Source organism: Dinoponera quadriceps, unplaced genomic scaffold, assembly GCF_001313825.1.
Source record: "Dinoponera quadriceps isolate SergipeBrazil2010 unplaced genomic scaffold, ASM131382v1 scaffold1658, whole genome shotgun sequence".
Classification (NCBI taxonomy): domain Eukaryota; kingdom Metazoa; phylum Arthropoda; class Insecta; order Hymenoptera; family Formicidae; genus Dinoponera; species Dinoponera quadriceps.
This window is the reverse complement of record NW_014555920.1, coordinates 665,833-679,178: the sequence shown is the minus strand read 5'-3', so window position 1 is coordinate 679,178 and position 13,346 is coordinate 665,833. Positions and strand designations below refer to the sequence as shown.

Here is a 13,346-nt window from a genome sequence, read left to right as displayed (position 1 = left end):
ATATTTTGCGTGCATGCCTGAATTTACGCGCCAATATAAATATTTATCTTGAATATCAATGATACATATTACTTATGTACACATTATGGAAACTGCAGATTGTTGGAAACTGACAAAAAAAATGAAAATAAAAAATGTTGAGCAAAACTATATTGTACATAAAATTTATTTAAATAAAACTTTAAAAAAGTAGCAATAGATTAACAATACAGCCCATTATGTAATAAGAATTACATTGGGCAAGCACTGCAGCTGGACAAATTTGATATAATTCAAGTATCTTGCGTAGCTTTAACTTCCTTACCTACTATGTCTAGAGCCATTTTACCCTTCCCTGTTGTTTCCGTGACTTGCACATACCTGGCAGTATCTATACTATTTAAGGATAACCGTTCCAACAACTGTAGTTCAGATGGCTCTAACTTTTCACCAAGTTGCCTCAAAGCACTCATTATCTCTCCACGTTGACAATCAGCAGCTTCGTTGTTTAACTTTCCTAGTTTCACATCACGGTCGATTTCAGTGAGACGTTCTTTAAGTAAAGTCGGCTCACGTTTACCAAACATTCTTATTACAGCTGGTGTTTGGAAGGCTGCACTGATTGCTGCTTGAGTTGCCTGTTGAGTATTTATAAAAACAAATATTTTAAATATATATTTGACAGAAATATATTACAACATATTATGTTATTGAAGTGTATTAAAATTACAAAAATAGATAATACATACCAATTGCATCGCACCAAGCTCATCAACCAAAGTCATATCTCCGGATGTCATCCTTTGTAGACTTTCATTGAATTCACGAAGCTGCTCCATGGTATCTTCTTTACATTCTTGATAATCTATTTCATCGAGTGTGACTCTGTCAAAATAAAATTTATACATTACAATTAATGCCTATGTTACAAATTAGTACATGTAGAAATGAAGAATTTGAGAACTCGCCCAAAGTAGATTTACATCTCTAAACGAGACAGAATAATAAATTAATGACCATGTTTTGAAATAGTACCTGTTATCTTCCAGATCTTCTAGCTGTTGCACAAGCCGATCCAATTGTTCCTCCAGATTCTTCCTGAGCCTGTCAGTCTCTACTTTTCCATGAGAACTCATTTTCGTACGATGGGACTGTAAAGTGGATTCGAGAAGAGAAAAGGACACTTTATGGACGAGGAAGAAAAACTTATGAAGGTTATGCTAGAGATACCGTTGTGACGAAGCTCTCTGCCGCATAAAAAAACACTACAAATGAGCCTATTTTGAAATTCACGCCTGTGATTGGTCGATTTGATTATTGCCCGAGTGTCTTTATGCGTAACAGCCTTAAGCAACGTATTACCAACTGATTACACTCACCGAACCTTCGACGGCAATCGTACAAAGTTTCGTATCATAAAAAAGCAAAGAAAAGATAGAAACGGACGCGAAAGATACAAATTGACTAGCTATTCTCGTCGGAACACGACCGTCTCAACAATATTACACGGGAAACAAGCGTCACGTCATTCGAGAGAATCCAGCGACCGAGACGTTCGCGACACCGAGTATACCGATTTACGTTGTACACACAATATCGAGATGTCGCGCTAATCGAAATTATATCCAATCGCGATTGGTCGTGCGCGTTCCGTCCTCTTTGCGTTACGACCCGTATCACCCTGTGTCGCGGAATATATCCGTGCCGTAAATGCGTTACGACCAGCGGATATTCTAGTAGACGTACATACCTATCGACGACGGGCACGCAATCCTGGAATTCCTACTCCCTACAGGTATCGCGAATAACGACGGTAAAAGCGAGCGACCGAGTACGTGCGAGACGCGAACGCGTACTCTCGAATGCGATAGCGCGATAACTAGACAGCCGAGATTTTCGCATCGTAACCTCACGTCGTTGTCGCATCGTCTCACTGAGAGAGCGGACCTAGAACGTGGTGGCGAAACGCGCGTGTTTGCCTGCTGCGTGCGTATACGTGCGAAACGTACGTGCGTTCGTTCGAGCAAGCGAACGAGCGAGCGACGACCACGAGGAGGAAGACAGCGACGACAACGTGCTCCGGACTCGTCCCTGAACGTGCGTGTCCGCGTCGCCGTTTCTCTCGCTCCTTCTTTCTTTCGCGTGGCCGAGAACATCGTCATCGGGTCGCGCGCGACAGGCGCGTTCGCCAACAACGACCACAGAAACGTTCTACGTATAAGAGATACCACGCGGATCCTCGTGCGAAGATACGCATCGTTTTCGCGATCGACAGACGGACAAAGGCGGAAGCGACGAATCCACGAGAAAGAAATATACACACAAGGCGTCGCGGGGAGATCGCGTGTAACCTCGTGTACATGAATCTTTGCGAGTGAGTGCGCGCGCGCGCGCGCGCGTACATAGGCGTTGCGTGCCAACGATCAGGTCCGTGCGAGGCGCACCGAAGGAGGAACACTGCCTCGATCGTTTCTACAAATCTCGCGTATCACGATACGGTGAGCGACGGCGCTGAGGATCGATCTCGCCCACTGATTTTCGTCACACGGACTCCTTTTTCTCACGCCACACTGCACCACGGCTATCGACGATAGTACATTAACCATCGTGGGCTGTGAACACGTGAGAAAATAGCGTACCTATGAGGTCCTCGTCGAGCCGCATAAGGCAGCAAGCTTCGAAGCAAGCCAGCTCGCAGAAGGGAGGTTCATGCCGGCGATGAGCATGCCGACGAAAGGGAAGCACCACCACCTGTCCCACCACCATCAGCATCATTCCCAGCAGCAGCAACACCAACAGCAGCAGGCTCATCACAACCCGTCGCAACATCAGCATCAATTGATCCTCAACGTCAACCAGCCTGTCGTGCCGCATCCCGCTCAGAGTTACAGTTCGGTGGTAACGACGAACACGCCTAGATTCCATGCCGGTAAGTTCGCTTTTAATTCCATTCATCCAGTGAGACCCGCACGAAGGGGGGGAGGGGAGGGAGGGAGTTTCGTGCGCATCGCATTCTTCTCGCCTCCGTTGCTCATGGAGTTTTACCCGTGAATTTTACCCTCTCCCCTCTCCCTCGTCACATATTTTCTCCGAGATGAATTTTCATCGGAGCAAGTGTCATTAGCACACGGGCACGTATAATTATCCCGAGGACCGTACGAGTTTGCGTATGTGTGTGTGGCACGTATCCACTCGTAGCGCGGTCCTGGGCGAATTATCATTGTACGATGTATGTATATCCGATGCGCATGCACTCTGGAGGAAAAGTGTTATTTGAGGTTAGGACGACCACCACGCCATGTGGCTGTGTGTGCCGCGAGAGAACGGGGAAACGATGTCCTTCCTCACCGTGTACTGTGTGTGTTTCTCTCTCCCCCCTCCTCTCTTGTCACCTTTTTCCTTTTCTTTTCACGTCCGACAACCTTCGGCCGCTCGATTGTTTACTCGACGCGTCGACGCGCCATCCGATCTCGGAAATCTGAGAACGCGATGGAAATATCCGTCCGTGCTCGGTGTGCGTGCCGTTAGCGTGAATACGCTTTCGCATTTTCGTCCCCGCGTGAACCCGCCACTACTTCCTCCTTCGTCTCCTCGTGGCAGCTCGGCCGATACGTAGCTACTCGCGAAAGAGAAACTGTATGTTTCCGCGACACCTGGCTATACCAAGTTCGACAAGTCGGCCGTGCAAGTAGAACGGCGGCAATGCTCTTTTCGTGCGGCTTCCGTAATCTCGTTAAAACGTCGCTCTCTGCGGTACACATGGACCGATGATAATTTTTGTTAGACCTTACCAATCCCTCCTCCGCCTCTCCCCTTTCTCCCTTATCTGCGTCTAATGATCTGTGTCCAGATATACATTTATCTACCTACCTCTTCATAAACTGCTACCTGTTATCTAAATAATTAGCAGTATCAGAACACGTATATTGCTTCGGAAATATCAAGAATAAAATACCGGGATATATCGATCTGCGCGTTAGCAGAAACGGGGAATTTATTTCGCTCGTTTTGGCTAAATGAGAGAGCTTAGTCCTCAAAACATCACACATATATTTACACATGTATACACATATAACATACCTATGTGTCATGTATAAGAAATGTTATTCTCACTGAAAGCACGCGGAAGGATACCGATTTCAGGGGTTCGTCGAGAGCGATTTAGCGTATTAAATCATGTTATCGAAGATTCGACCGAACATTGGGCTGGAACGTATGCTTTCACTTTCGTCTTAGCCTCTCTACGGCTGATATGCAACATCGGGCATTCGCCGCTCATGAATCTACGGCATGTCTAATATTTGTCGAGGCGAACGCTCGCATTTGTCGTTCGTTAGGTCATTCTTCGCATTAGCAACGAATATCGATGTAGTTGTCCGTCCTTACATTTTCTTTCTCTCTCCCTTCCTCCCACCCCCTCCTTCCTGGAGATTCCAAAATACGGTTATTCGCATTAGCGGCGACGCACCAATGTGGAAAGTCCCGTCTTGTTTTCTCTTCCTTTTCCTCATTCGGCGGCTGTCGCGAACAAGGACGCGACTTTTCACCGCGAGCGAAACGAGCGGCAAGCGAACGGGTAATAAACATGCGTGAAGAGGAGGAGAGGAGAGGTGGTGACGATTGGCCGGCACGACGTGCGGCAAACTGTTGAATCGCGGCTATTAAAAGCGAAGGTGGGAGGCAGAAAGAGAGCTTCCTGCGTCGCGACCGTCTCGAGGACGGTAACCGGCAACGACCACTTGCTGCAGCTGCCGCCGATGCCCGGTCCCGGGAAACAGGGAGCGCGAATATGTAGACCGTGCGAAAGGATGTGCTGGTGATGCAGGCGCGCATCGAGAGAGAGAGAGAGAGAGATTAATTAATTAATTAATTAATTAATCAATCGCTTTTTTCCCGGCTCGCGAAATTTCGAGGATTATCGGAGATAGTGAGGTGTGCGCGCCTCGTATTCTATAAAAAAAATTACGACTGTAGTTTTCCGACCAGAGTTCGATTTTTCACATCGACGTTGGCAGAGAAGCGACGCACACGTGCAAAAAAAAAAACAAACAACGAGCATAAACAAACAACTGACAGACGAGAGACAGAGACACGCGCACGCGCGAAATCAAATTGCAACGCGCGCGCGGTTAAGAGGTTCGGGAAGAGGAGACGAGAAGAAGGGTGTTTCTTTCCTCACGCGCACTATGGCAAAGAGAGCCGACGATAAATTAGCGGCAAGGTGCACAAGCGGGGCGGAGAGGGGCGTCGAAAGAATAGGACGCGAGAAAGACGGCGACACGGCTAAACGGGACCGAAGTCGCACGAAGCCGACCGAGCGGCTACTTCGGCTGGTACATGTGGCAATCAGCCGCGCGGGGGGTACACCCGTTTGTCTTGCTCAGCGAAACCTGGTGAAACCGCGAATCGAGGATCGCGAATAATTTCGCGGCCGTGTCGCGGCTTCGCCGAAGGAACGTCCGTGCGCGACAGGTTTGCACCGTGACAGTGTCAACGTCGCTGTTGCCCCCGGGAGGTGGTACCCCGCGAGCTTTTCGTGCTGACGTTCGCTTAACTGGTACCGACTATCACGACGAGAGGTCCCTCTCTCTCAGGGACACGCTGGCGCGCGCGCTCGATCGCTCGCTCGCTCGCTCGACGTCGGTCTCTCGTAATCCGCGCGAACCACCTTCGCGTCACGCCTGCCGCAAGACCATATGGTGCTGAAGCAACGCGTGCCACGTCTCTCGTAGCGAGTGTCTGGTCGCGAGTGCGTCGTAAGAAAGCAAAACAAGGAAAAGAGACTCGATCCGTCGTTCCTCGGTTCCGTGCTGCACACACGCGTCTTGTCAAAGGAACGACCGTCGCTGATGTTTTGGCACCCTGACGAGCGGCGACGCTAAGTAGCGCCGGTACCGTCCGGTTGTCGGCTCTGTTTCTGGACGCTACTAACCCGCCTGAAAGCGTCGCTCTTTTGAGAACTCGACGAGAGAAAGAGAGGGAGAGAAAGAGAGAGAGAGAGAGAGAGACACAGAAAGAGGAGAGATCGCCTTGCCGCGCCGCCGCCTCCGTTTCGCTCTACGTGGAGGTTATATAATTTCCGCGAAGAGCGTTCTTTTCGCGTGGCGCGACACGACGAGAGCCACCCGTCATCAATCTATAACGTCAAGTCAACGTCGATACGCGCGTCGACAGTTCGCACGGTCGTCATCGCGCGTGGCCGCCGCGACACGTATCACAGGGGGGCGAGAGATACGTTTACGTACGAGCGCGCAGCCAAAGCTCATGCGATCACGTATGTCACCGCGTGCCGACGCAGGGTTGGACGGTACCGCCGATAAGCAGTCGCACCGCTAAAAAAAAAAGGGAAGAAAAATGTGCCCGACTGTCACGGCCACGTACTGTCGTCGTTAACGGTCAACCGAGTCAGCACGAGCCGACGGCGTCGACGCGTCGAACAGCAAACACGGCGGAAATGTCCACGGCGATAGGTAAGTCCATCAGCGTATGTCGCGACGTTTTCGACGATGATGCGCAACGCCGATTTTCCTCCCTCCGTACGTGTCATCGTCAGTGCCACGCGCTCATTTTCTCTCTCTTTCTCTCTCTCTCGCCCTGTCCTTCGTGCGTTTTACGCGCTCCGATTGCGTGTGCATTTCGTATTTTACGCGCGCCGGGAGTCGCTCGTATCTCCGGGAACGTCCGGGGGAAATCCTTGGGATTCAAGGTGTTCGCCACGCGACGTTTTATCGACGCGTTATTAGCCGATGAGGTTTATTATGCGATTTGACGTTTGCCGAGACTTTCGGAAGATGTCGCGTCACGTCGCACCGCGCGCAGCGTCGTCATCAGCAGCGGCTCGCCAGGTGACGACGACGACGACTGGCCGTCGCGCCACGTGACGTACAGCCCTGCTCTCTCTCTCTCTCTCTCTCGCCGTCGCCGACCTGTCCGATATTTTCTAAATGGCCAATATTTCAAGCCGAGACACGCTCGTTTCACAACGCAGACAGCGATAAACACGTGTCTCGCATCGTCATTCCCGTCGTTCAGCTCGTCGACGGACCGACGAAGTCCGTTACTTTCGAAACTTCACGCGGACGTGTAAACATCTCGCCTCTTTTGTGGCTTTTTTTCTTCGGGTCAAGTAAATCCGTTAATTTGTTTATCATTTTTCGGCTGTATCAGGCCCGGTCGGCACGTTTTCCTCGGATCAAATCAACATTAACTTATTTTTTGTTTACATCGAGGATCGCTCGATTTACCGCGGTATTTTACTCACGTAACACTTCGCTGTAACGGATCGGCGAATCCGCAGAGTTTGCGACCCGATAAGTGGAAGTAGCCGCGCGATTAAATATCTGGAGCGGTTTTCTCGGAATCCAAATAATGAGAGTATATCAAGATATGCGGACACGGCGATGTTTTCTAATACGTCCGCGCGTACCCGAGAGCTTATCTCCTTTTTTTTTTCTCTCTCTCACCTTGCATCACGTCGCTGATAATAAGTAATATCTCCGCCGTTTTCATCGATAGGATAATGAAAGTTCGCGCTCGAATGGCTCGCGGACAGCATGCGTGTTCGTTGAAAACGCGAACCGCAAACGCTCTATGTTCGTTTCGCGCGGAAGAGACGACGACGGCTCGCACGCGCGCTGAGCGAAGCGTCTACCGAGATCGTCAAGGTCTCGTCGAGTCACGTCTCGTTGAGTAACGAACTCATTGTAAAGGGCATCGCGAATGGAGTTGCATAATTCGCGCGACAGCCAATCAAACCGTGAACACGGCAGCAGTATCTAAGCTCTGTAGTTTCAGGTTTGGGATTAGACTACGCGCTCTGTGCTCATTGCGAGGCGCTAGTTTTTAATCAGGATGGCTCGAACAAAGAGAGAGAGAAGAGAGAGAGAGAGAGAGAGAAATCGATGAAGACAAAACTGGTATCCCAAATTCTGTTTAAATCTGTCATGCATCGAAGTTTTCAGTCGATTATGTTCGAAAGTTCCTTTTTTTAGACTGATCACTGTAAAAAATTTTCTGTTAAGTTTAACATATTTCAATATACTTTAACAAAAACCGATTTTAACATAAGTGCAGAATTTTTTTTACTGTGATCAAATATTCCCGTTTTTTATCTTTTGCGACCATATTACACATCCTTAAATTCCTCGATTTTTTTCTTTCGATCATCCAGTGTTAGCACTACGTGTGTTAGCATTATCAAATTCTCCCAGCCACGTTCGATGAACGAGATACGACACGGATTTTTTACGAGGTAGCGTAATACACGTCGCCGATTAAAATTCGTGTCGATTCACTACGTAGGGAAAAAGAAATTGTAACATTTTTCAACTTGACGAATGTGAGAATAGGTGAAAGTCGTCCGATTATTCTGGCGATTTTTGCGTTCCATGTACAAGACGAAAAGACGTTTGTTATCATCTTATCTCTTATCCGTTTTGAGTTTGCATTGGCTGCGCTCAGTAGAGAAAGCAGCTTTACAACTGTTGTAAAATTCGTGAATCTGATTGGTGTGTGCTTTTAATCTTGATTGAATCTAAGAGTATACACCCATCAGATTCACGAATTTTACAACAGTTGCAAAGCTGCTTTCTCTACTGAGCGCAGCCATTCTCTACACAGAAAAAGAAAGTACTAGATTCAAGTAAATAATTACTTTAATACTCTTTAACAAAAGGCTCCTTACTAGCGCAGTAACAATTATTTATTCGAATCTAGCATTTTTTTCTGTGTAGAAAACAGCAGTGCTTTAAAAAAATGATAGAAGCCTTTTCAGCTCTATTGTTCGAATAAAATTTCGGTCAGCCTTTCACTGTGGCGAAGGAAAACGAGTTAAATCGTTTTACCATAATGGCACTTTTCTTTTTCTCTGAAATTCCCAACCGGGGAACTCGCTCTGTCACGTACACTTCAAACAGCCGTTTGCGCTATAACGCGCTTAACGGTGACGGTATTATAACGGAAACGGATAACAATAGCGTTAGAAGAACTCGGCCGTCTTGAGTAGGTGGAGCCGGCTTGTCCGTCCTACTGGCTAAACGAGTTTATGCAGGTACAAATCCCGCCATGTTATTATCCGTTTACGCGACGTTATATAATTGCTGTAACGCGTGTCTCGTAACTCTGCTTTCCTTCGAGGAGACATGCGATCCGTAAAGCTTACGTGCAGACGCACTGGAAAACACTCGGGAAAATTATTGGAAAGTACTTTCTACTTCAATATTACTAGTAATATCGAACATATCTCGCAACAAACGTTCGCAACTGTACCGTACCATTCTACTGTCGCTACGTCGTACATTCCAAAGAGGCGATTAAGTCTTACAGCATGTCTTAAAGTATCGCTTAAAAATATGTCTGGCCGGCTCGAGTTCCTCGCTCAGGACAACATTACAAACGACATGCGGTCCTTCGGCCGACTCAGGTAGCGCGGTAATTTATTTCTCGCGGCTCATGCCGCACGAAGTGCGGCGGCCGATGACGTAACGCGATCGGCTCCGAGTTACTTACTCGTACGTCGCGAATAATGAGGATCGTCTCTCTCTCCTCCTGGAACGACGCGATGGGTGAAAGGTGGTCACCGTCCGCTGCAAGTCCGCGCGCATATAGATTCGAATCGAAGCCGGAGGAGACGGAGAACCGGCAGAAAATGCGCATTCCTGGCAAGGCCGCTCGCTCGAGAAAGAGGCCACCGAACATCCGGGGAGAAACTAACCGTACTTCACTCGCCTCGCGCTTCGCCTCCTCGTTCTCTTCTCTCTGACCGGCTGATGACTGTTTTACGGTTGCAACTACAACACGCTCGGCTGTTGGATTATCGCCGAATTATTCGATCACACGCGCCGTTCATCTTCGGGCTCGATACTTTTTGCCTTTCATCTCTAATATAGCGTGCTTTTTATCATTGTTATAATGTTTTGTCCGATTATCTGCACGATAGTCGACAAGTCGGTATTAGTGCTGTCGGTAGAAAAAGTGCTGTCAGGTATTTTTACACCTAACTTATGGAATTCTCGGGTGCCCGTAACTGACACCATCAATCCGTATTACGAGAAAGTTATTTGTTTTCACACGGATAACTACAGTTATTTGTACAGTTTGTTTGTTTTTTTTTTTTTTGTATACATGAGATTTTAATTAATAATATTTCTTTCGGGAGCAAGATAGTATTCCCAAAATTTCTAGGAGTGACATCTCAAAACGTGTAAAAATTCTAACTAACGGTTGGCATTTTCAGCAACCTCATCAATTTACGGCAATCAATAATATGGTAGGTAGATTGCGTCGAGTTTAGTTGTACGTAATAAAGTAATTTTTGTGATAAATGGACCCTATAGCAGCCGAACGCGGATATTAGTGTATAGATTTGGCAAATTTCTTCTGGGACGACAAATTCACGGGGAAAGAAGATCGACGGTGAAACGGCGGGGACGGAATCAGGTCGAAAAATTCGGCGAGAAAGTTGCATTACACTCGCGATCAACTGTATCCTCTCCAAAGAAATTTGTCAAAATTACGCACCAACACGCTCGCGTTCGGCTGCTATTAGCTAGCTTATTATGTAACGGTTTGAATACCGAGCGAGTCTTGCAGCAAGAGAATATTTAGTATAAAATAATTTCGCGCGCACAACGTGCCGACTGCTGTGCGCGGTTAAGAGTTGCACGTTCTAACATTGTGACATTTAGCACGTGTGCGAGCTGGCACACCAGCCATTCCGGTGAACCAGCTTCTAAACAGTTCCTGGTAGAAAGCGCACTTTTATAACACGCGACTAGATAATTTTTCAATTTTGCCGTATCTACACGAGTTATTACGGCAACATTAAATCCCACTGGCGTCTTGCGCGTTGATAGGCGTAACTCGCGCCTCGCTAATCGTTATCTTACGTATATACGTGATAAACAATTTCGCGAAAGCTCGTGGATCTCTCGAAATTTTTTCACGGATCTGAGAACTCAAACGTTTGCAGAATTTCGAGTTATTTGAAAGATCGTGACGCTCGCAAGACTTATTACGAATTGCGCGCAAATCGAAACTATTCTGTTCGAGTATTCTCATCGGCGAGACGCGTAAAACGGGCCTAAGAAATATTATTAATTAAAATCTCATGTATATCAAATGTTCACACTCAGCATTTTTGACGCGTCACGTCGAACTTGACGGGAAATCGCGCGACGCTGGTGACGGCTCCCGTCACTGATTTTCACAATCGGATCGATCGGTCTGGAAAGCGGTTTTGTTTCCCCGCGAAGTCTCGGGACTACTTTCTCTCGAATATTACGATTAGGCATCTCTCGCATGCCGATACTGCGAACCCTGGTGTGTGCATTGTGCGTGTGGCCATTCGGGACGTGCACACGTGGTCAACAGTGGCGACGCTCTACGCCGGTGAGATCGGGTCAGATCAGGTCAGGTCAGGGCTGCGTTCCAAAGCGGCTGCTCAATAGCAATTACAGAAGCTATCAATATAATGCCTTTCAACTAATGCTGGGTGTTTCGCACACTCCCAAGTTTGAGTATTTCCGACAATGGCGATTTAAGGTAGTTGTATCGCAGGGTGCCGGATTTCCAGTGGCGATATTAATGGGTCTCTATATAAGTTTATTATTTACTAAAAAAAAAAAAAAAATACTTTCCTATAACTTTATTTAACTATCTGTGTAATAAATGTTAATTTTGGGCAAAATGAAGGGAAATATATACAATGATTGCAAACATGGAGATGTTATTTCTTTTTTATTAATGCTTTATTCAAACGTTAATTGAACTAATAGGAGTATACATATAATAGAAAGTGATATATAAATATTTAAATATGTGTATATATACATATATCGCGAGTAATTGCTATAAATTGTAAATGTATACCTTATATTTATGTTTTTAATGTATAATGGTCAATAATTCTGAAATTCTGATATAAATGTCTCTAGATTAATATCACGGTAGTTTTTCATTAAAATCCTAAATATGGTTTAGAAGAGATTAAAAATAGAAGTTCAGAATAAATTCATTTACCTCGATGAACACGTATATGAAAAATATCATTTTCAGTATCATATCATTTATACAAATATCTCAGCCTCCGAATGATCAGTCGTTTTCTAATTGCGCTAATAATTAGGTCATATTTAAATCTATATGTAGTGCAAGATTCAACTAATTCTTAAAAAAATGCATGCTGCAACTACCTTAATGTTCAGTTAATATTGGGAATGCAAGGCAATAGAGGAACAGCGACGTTGTTACAAGTATCGCTCACGTATGTATCTTCTCCTATTCCATTATTTACATATCGCATTTTTTAAAATGTGAACAAGTGTCTTTTAATATATTCTTATCGTGGGCGCTCACCGCTGCGGCCTACGCAAAACTTTCCATTCGGGCCGTTTAATACCTGAATTACAAGGAGAAACGTTATTATGAAGCGTTTCGCTATTTCTGATGAAATTCCCGATTTCTTTTTAAAAAATGCAGGAGCATCCACCCCGTTACATTCACATTAATGGAACTGTTTTCATAACTATAATAGTACTCTTTGATATCTCGAAAAGAAGCTGCAAATGTTCCGGTTTCCGGGAAAATTTTCACCGGAATTGTCAATAGACAATTTCAAGAATGGCTTAGCCAGGTAACGCGAATACAGTTAGAAATATGCGGTCATTCAGCTCTGTGGCTTCGGTAGCATCGTTAAAGTCAATGCAGCGATAAGGAAGAAGTAATAATTGAGCACGAGCGCATCCCGCGATGCATCTTCGTGTCGGACGTAATATATTTTTGCGAGCCACCACCACCACGTGGCCGACGGGCACGCGCGCCGACAGAGAGGCGGATGTTATCAGATCGGCGAATAGGCTCGCTACTTCCGTTTCGACTTCGTTCCGCGTAGACGCGCGTTGCGATCCGCTGAGCACACGCATCACGCGCGAATCCACTCAGCGACGTGTTACGTGTGCGGATTCCGCTCCGAAGAGAGAGCGTCTGTTAATCTAGAGCCTCCGGTCGCGCTGTATGATAAATCGGATTTAAATCTCTTGCACAATTACGCGCTGATTAATCGTCAATCGTTAAGTTCGAATTCCCGCAAAATGGGACACAACCCGGCAGCCGTGCGTCTCGCTGCGGCCTCGACGCTCTCGTTAAATGTGGAGATTTCACCTCAATCTAGTCCGAGGATCCGTCGTGAAAATTAAGATCGCGATTCACGCGGGGCACCCTCCTGTATCCGCTTATCGGAGCGACTCGCGCGGTCTCGCTTACCGACGGAGCTTCCGCGCAGCACGGCAGGCTAGTTTCTTATCTCGCGACGTAGGAGCGCGAGATACGCGCGCTTTCCACATACCTGTCAAATTTCTCCGGGCCGCGAA

At 46.6% G+C, this 13,346-nt stretch overlaps 2 protein-coding genes across 6 annotated transcripts in view; one reads left to right on the top strand and one right to left on the bottom strand.

Annotated features, from left to right (window-relative positions):
• Positions 1-261: 261 nt before the first annotated feature.
• On the bottom strand, positions 262-1,531 carry LOC106745744 (protein LZIC-like). 3 transcript variants are annotated; one of them, XM_014621625.1, is made up of 4 exons: positions 1,359-1,531; positions 1,015-1,130; positions 729-864; positions 273-617 (listed from the first exon to the last, which is right to left on the bottom strand). In XM_014621625.1, the coding sequence occupies exons 2-4, from the start codon at positions 1,113-1,115 to the stop codon at positions 273-275; spliced, it is 582 nt and encodes a 193-aa protein (XP_014477111.1). In that variant the 5' UTR covers positions 1,116-1,130; positions 1,359-1,531. The 3 variants fall into 3 exon arrangements, with proteins under 3 accessions (XP_014477113.1, XP_014477111.1, XP_014477112.1); XM_014621626.1 differs by lacking the exon at positions 1,359-1,531 and adding an exon at positions 1,210-1,309; XM_014621627.1 differs by lacking the exon at positions 1,359-1,531 and having other exon boundaries at positions 262-617; positions 1,015-1,115.
• Positions 1,532-2,618: 1,087 nt separating this feature from the next.
• LOC106745736 (eukaryotic translation initiation factor 4 gamma 3-like) overlaps positions 2,619-13,346 on the top strand; it is a 48,123-nt gene continuing 37,395 nt past the window's right edge. For 2 of the 3 annotated variants that reach the window (XM_014621609.1, XM_014621608.1), the window contains exon 1: positions 2,619-2,908. In XM_014621609.1, coding sequence (XP_014477095.1) covers positions 2,689-2,908 — 220 coding nt within the window. In that variant the 5' untranslated portion in view covers positions 2,619-2,688. Of the gene's footprint in view, positions 2,909-6,071; positions 6,450-13,346 lie in introns of those variants that run through there. The other variant, XM_014621610.1, reaches the window with a different exon arrangement.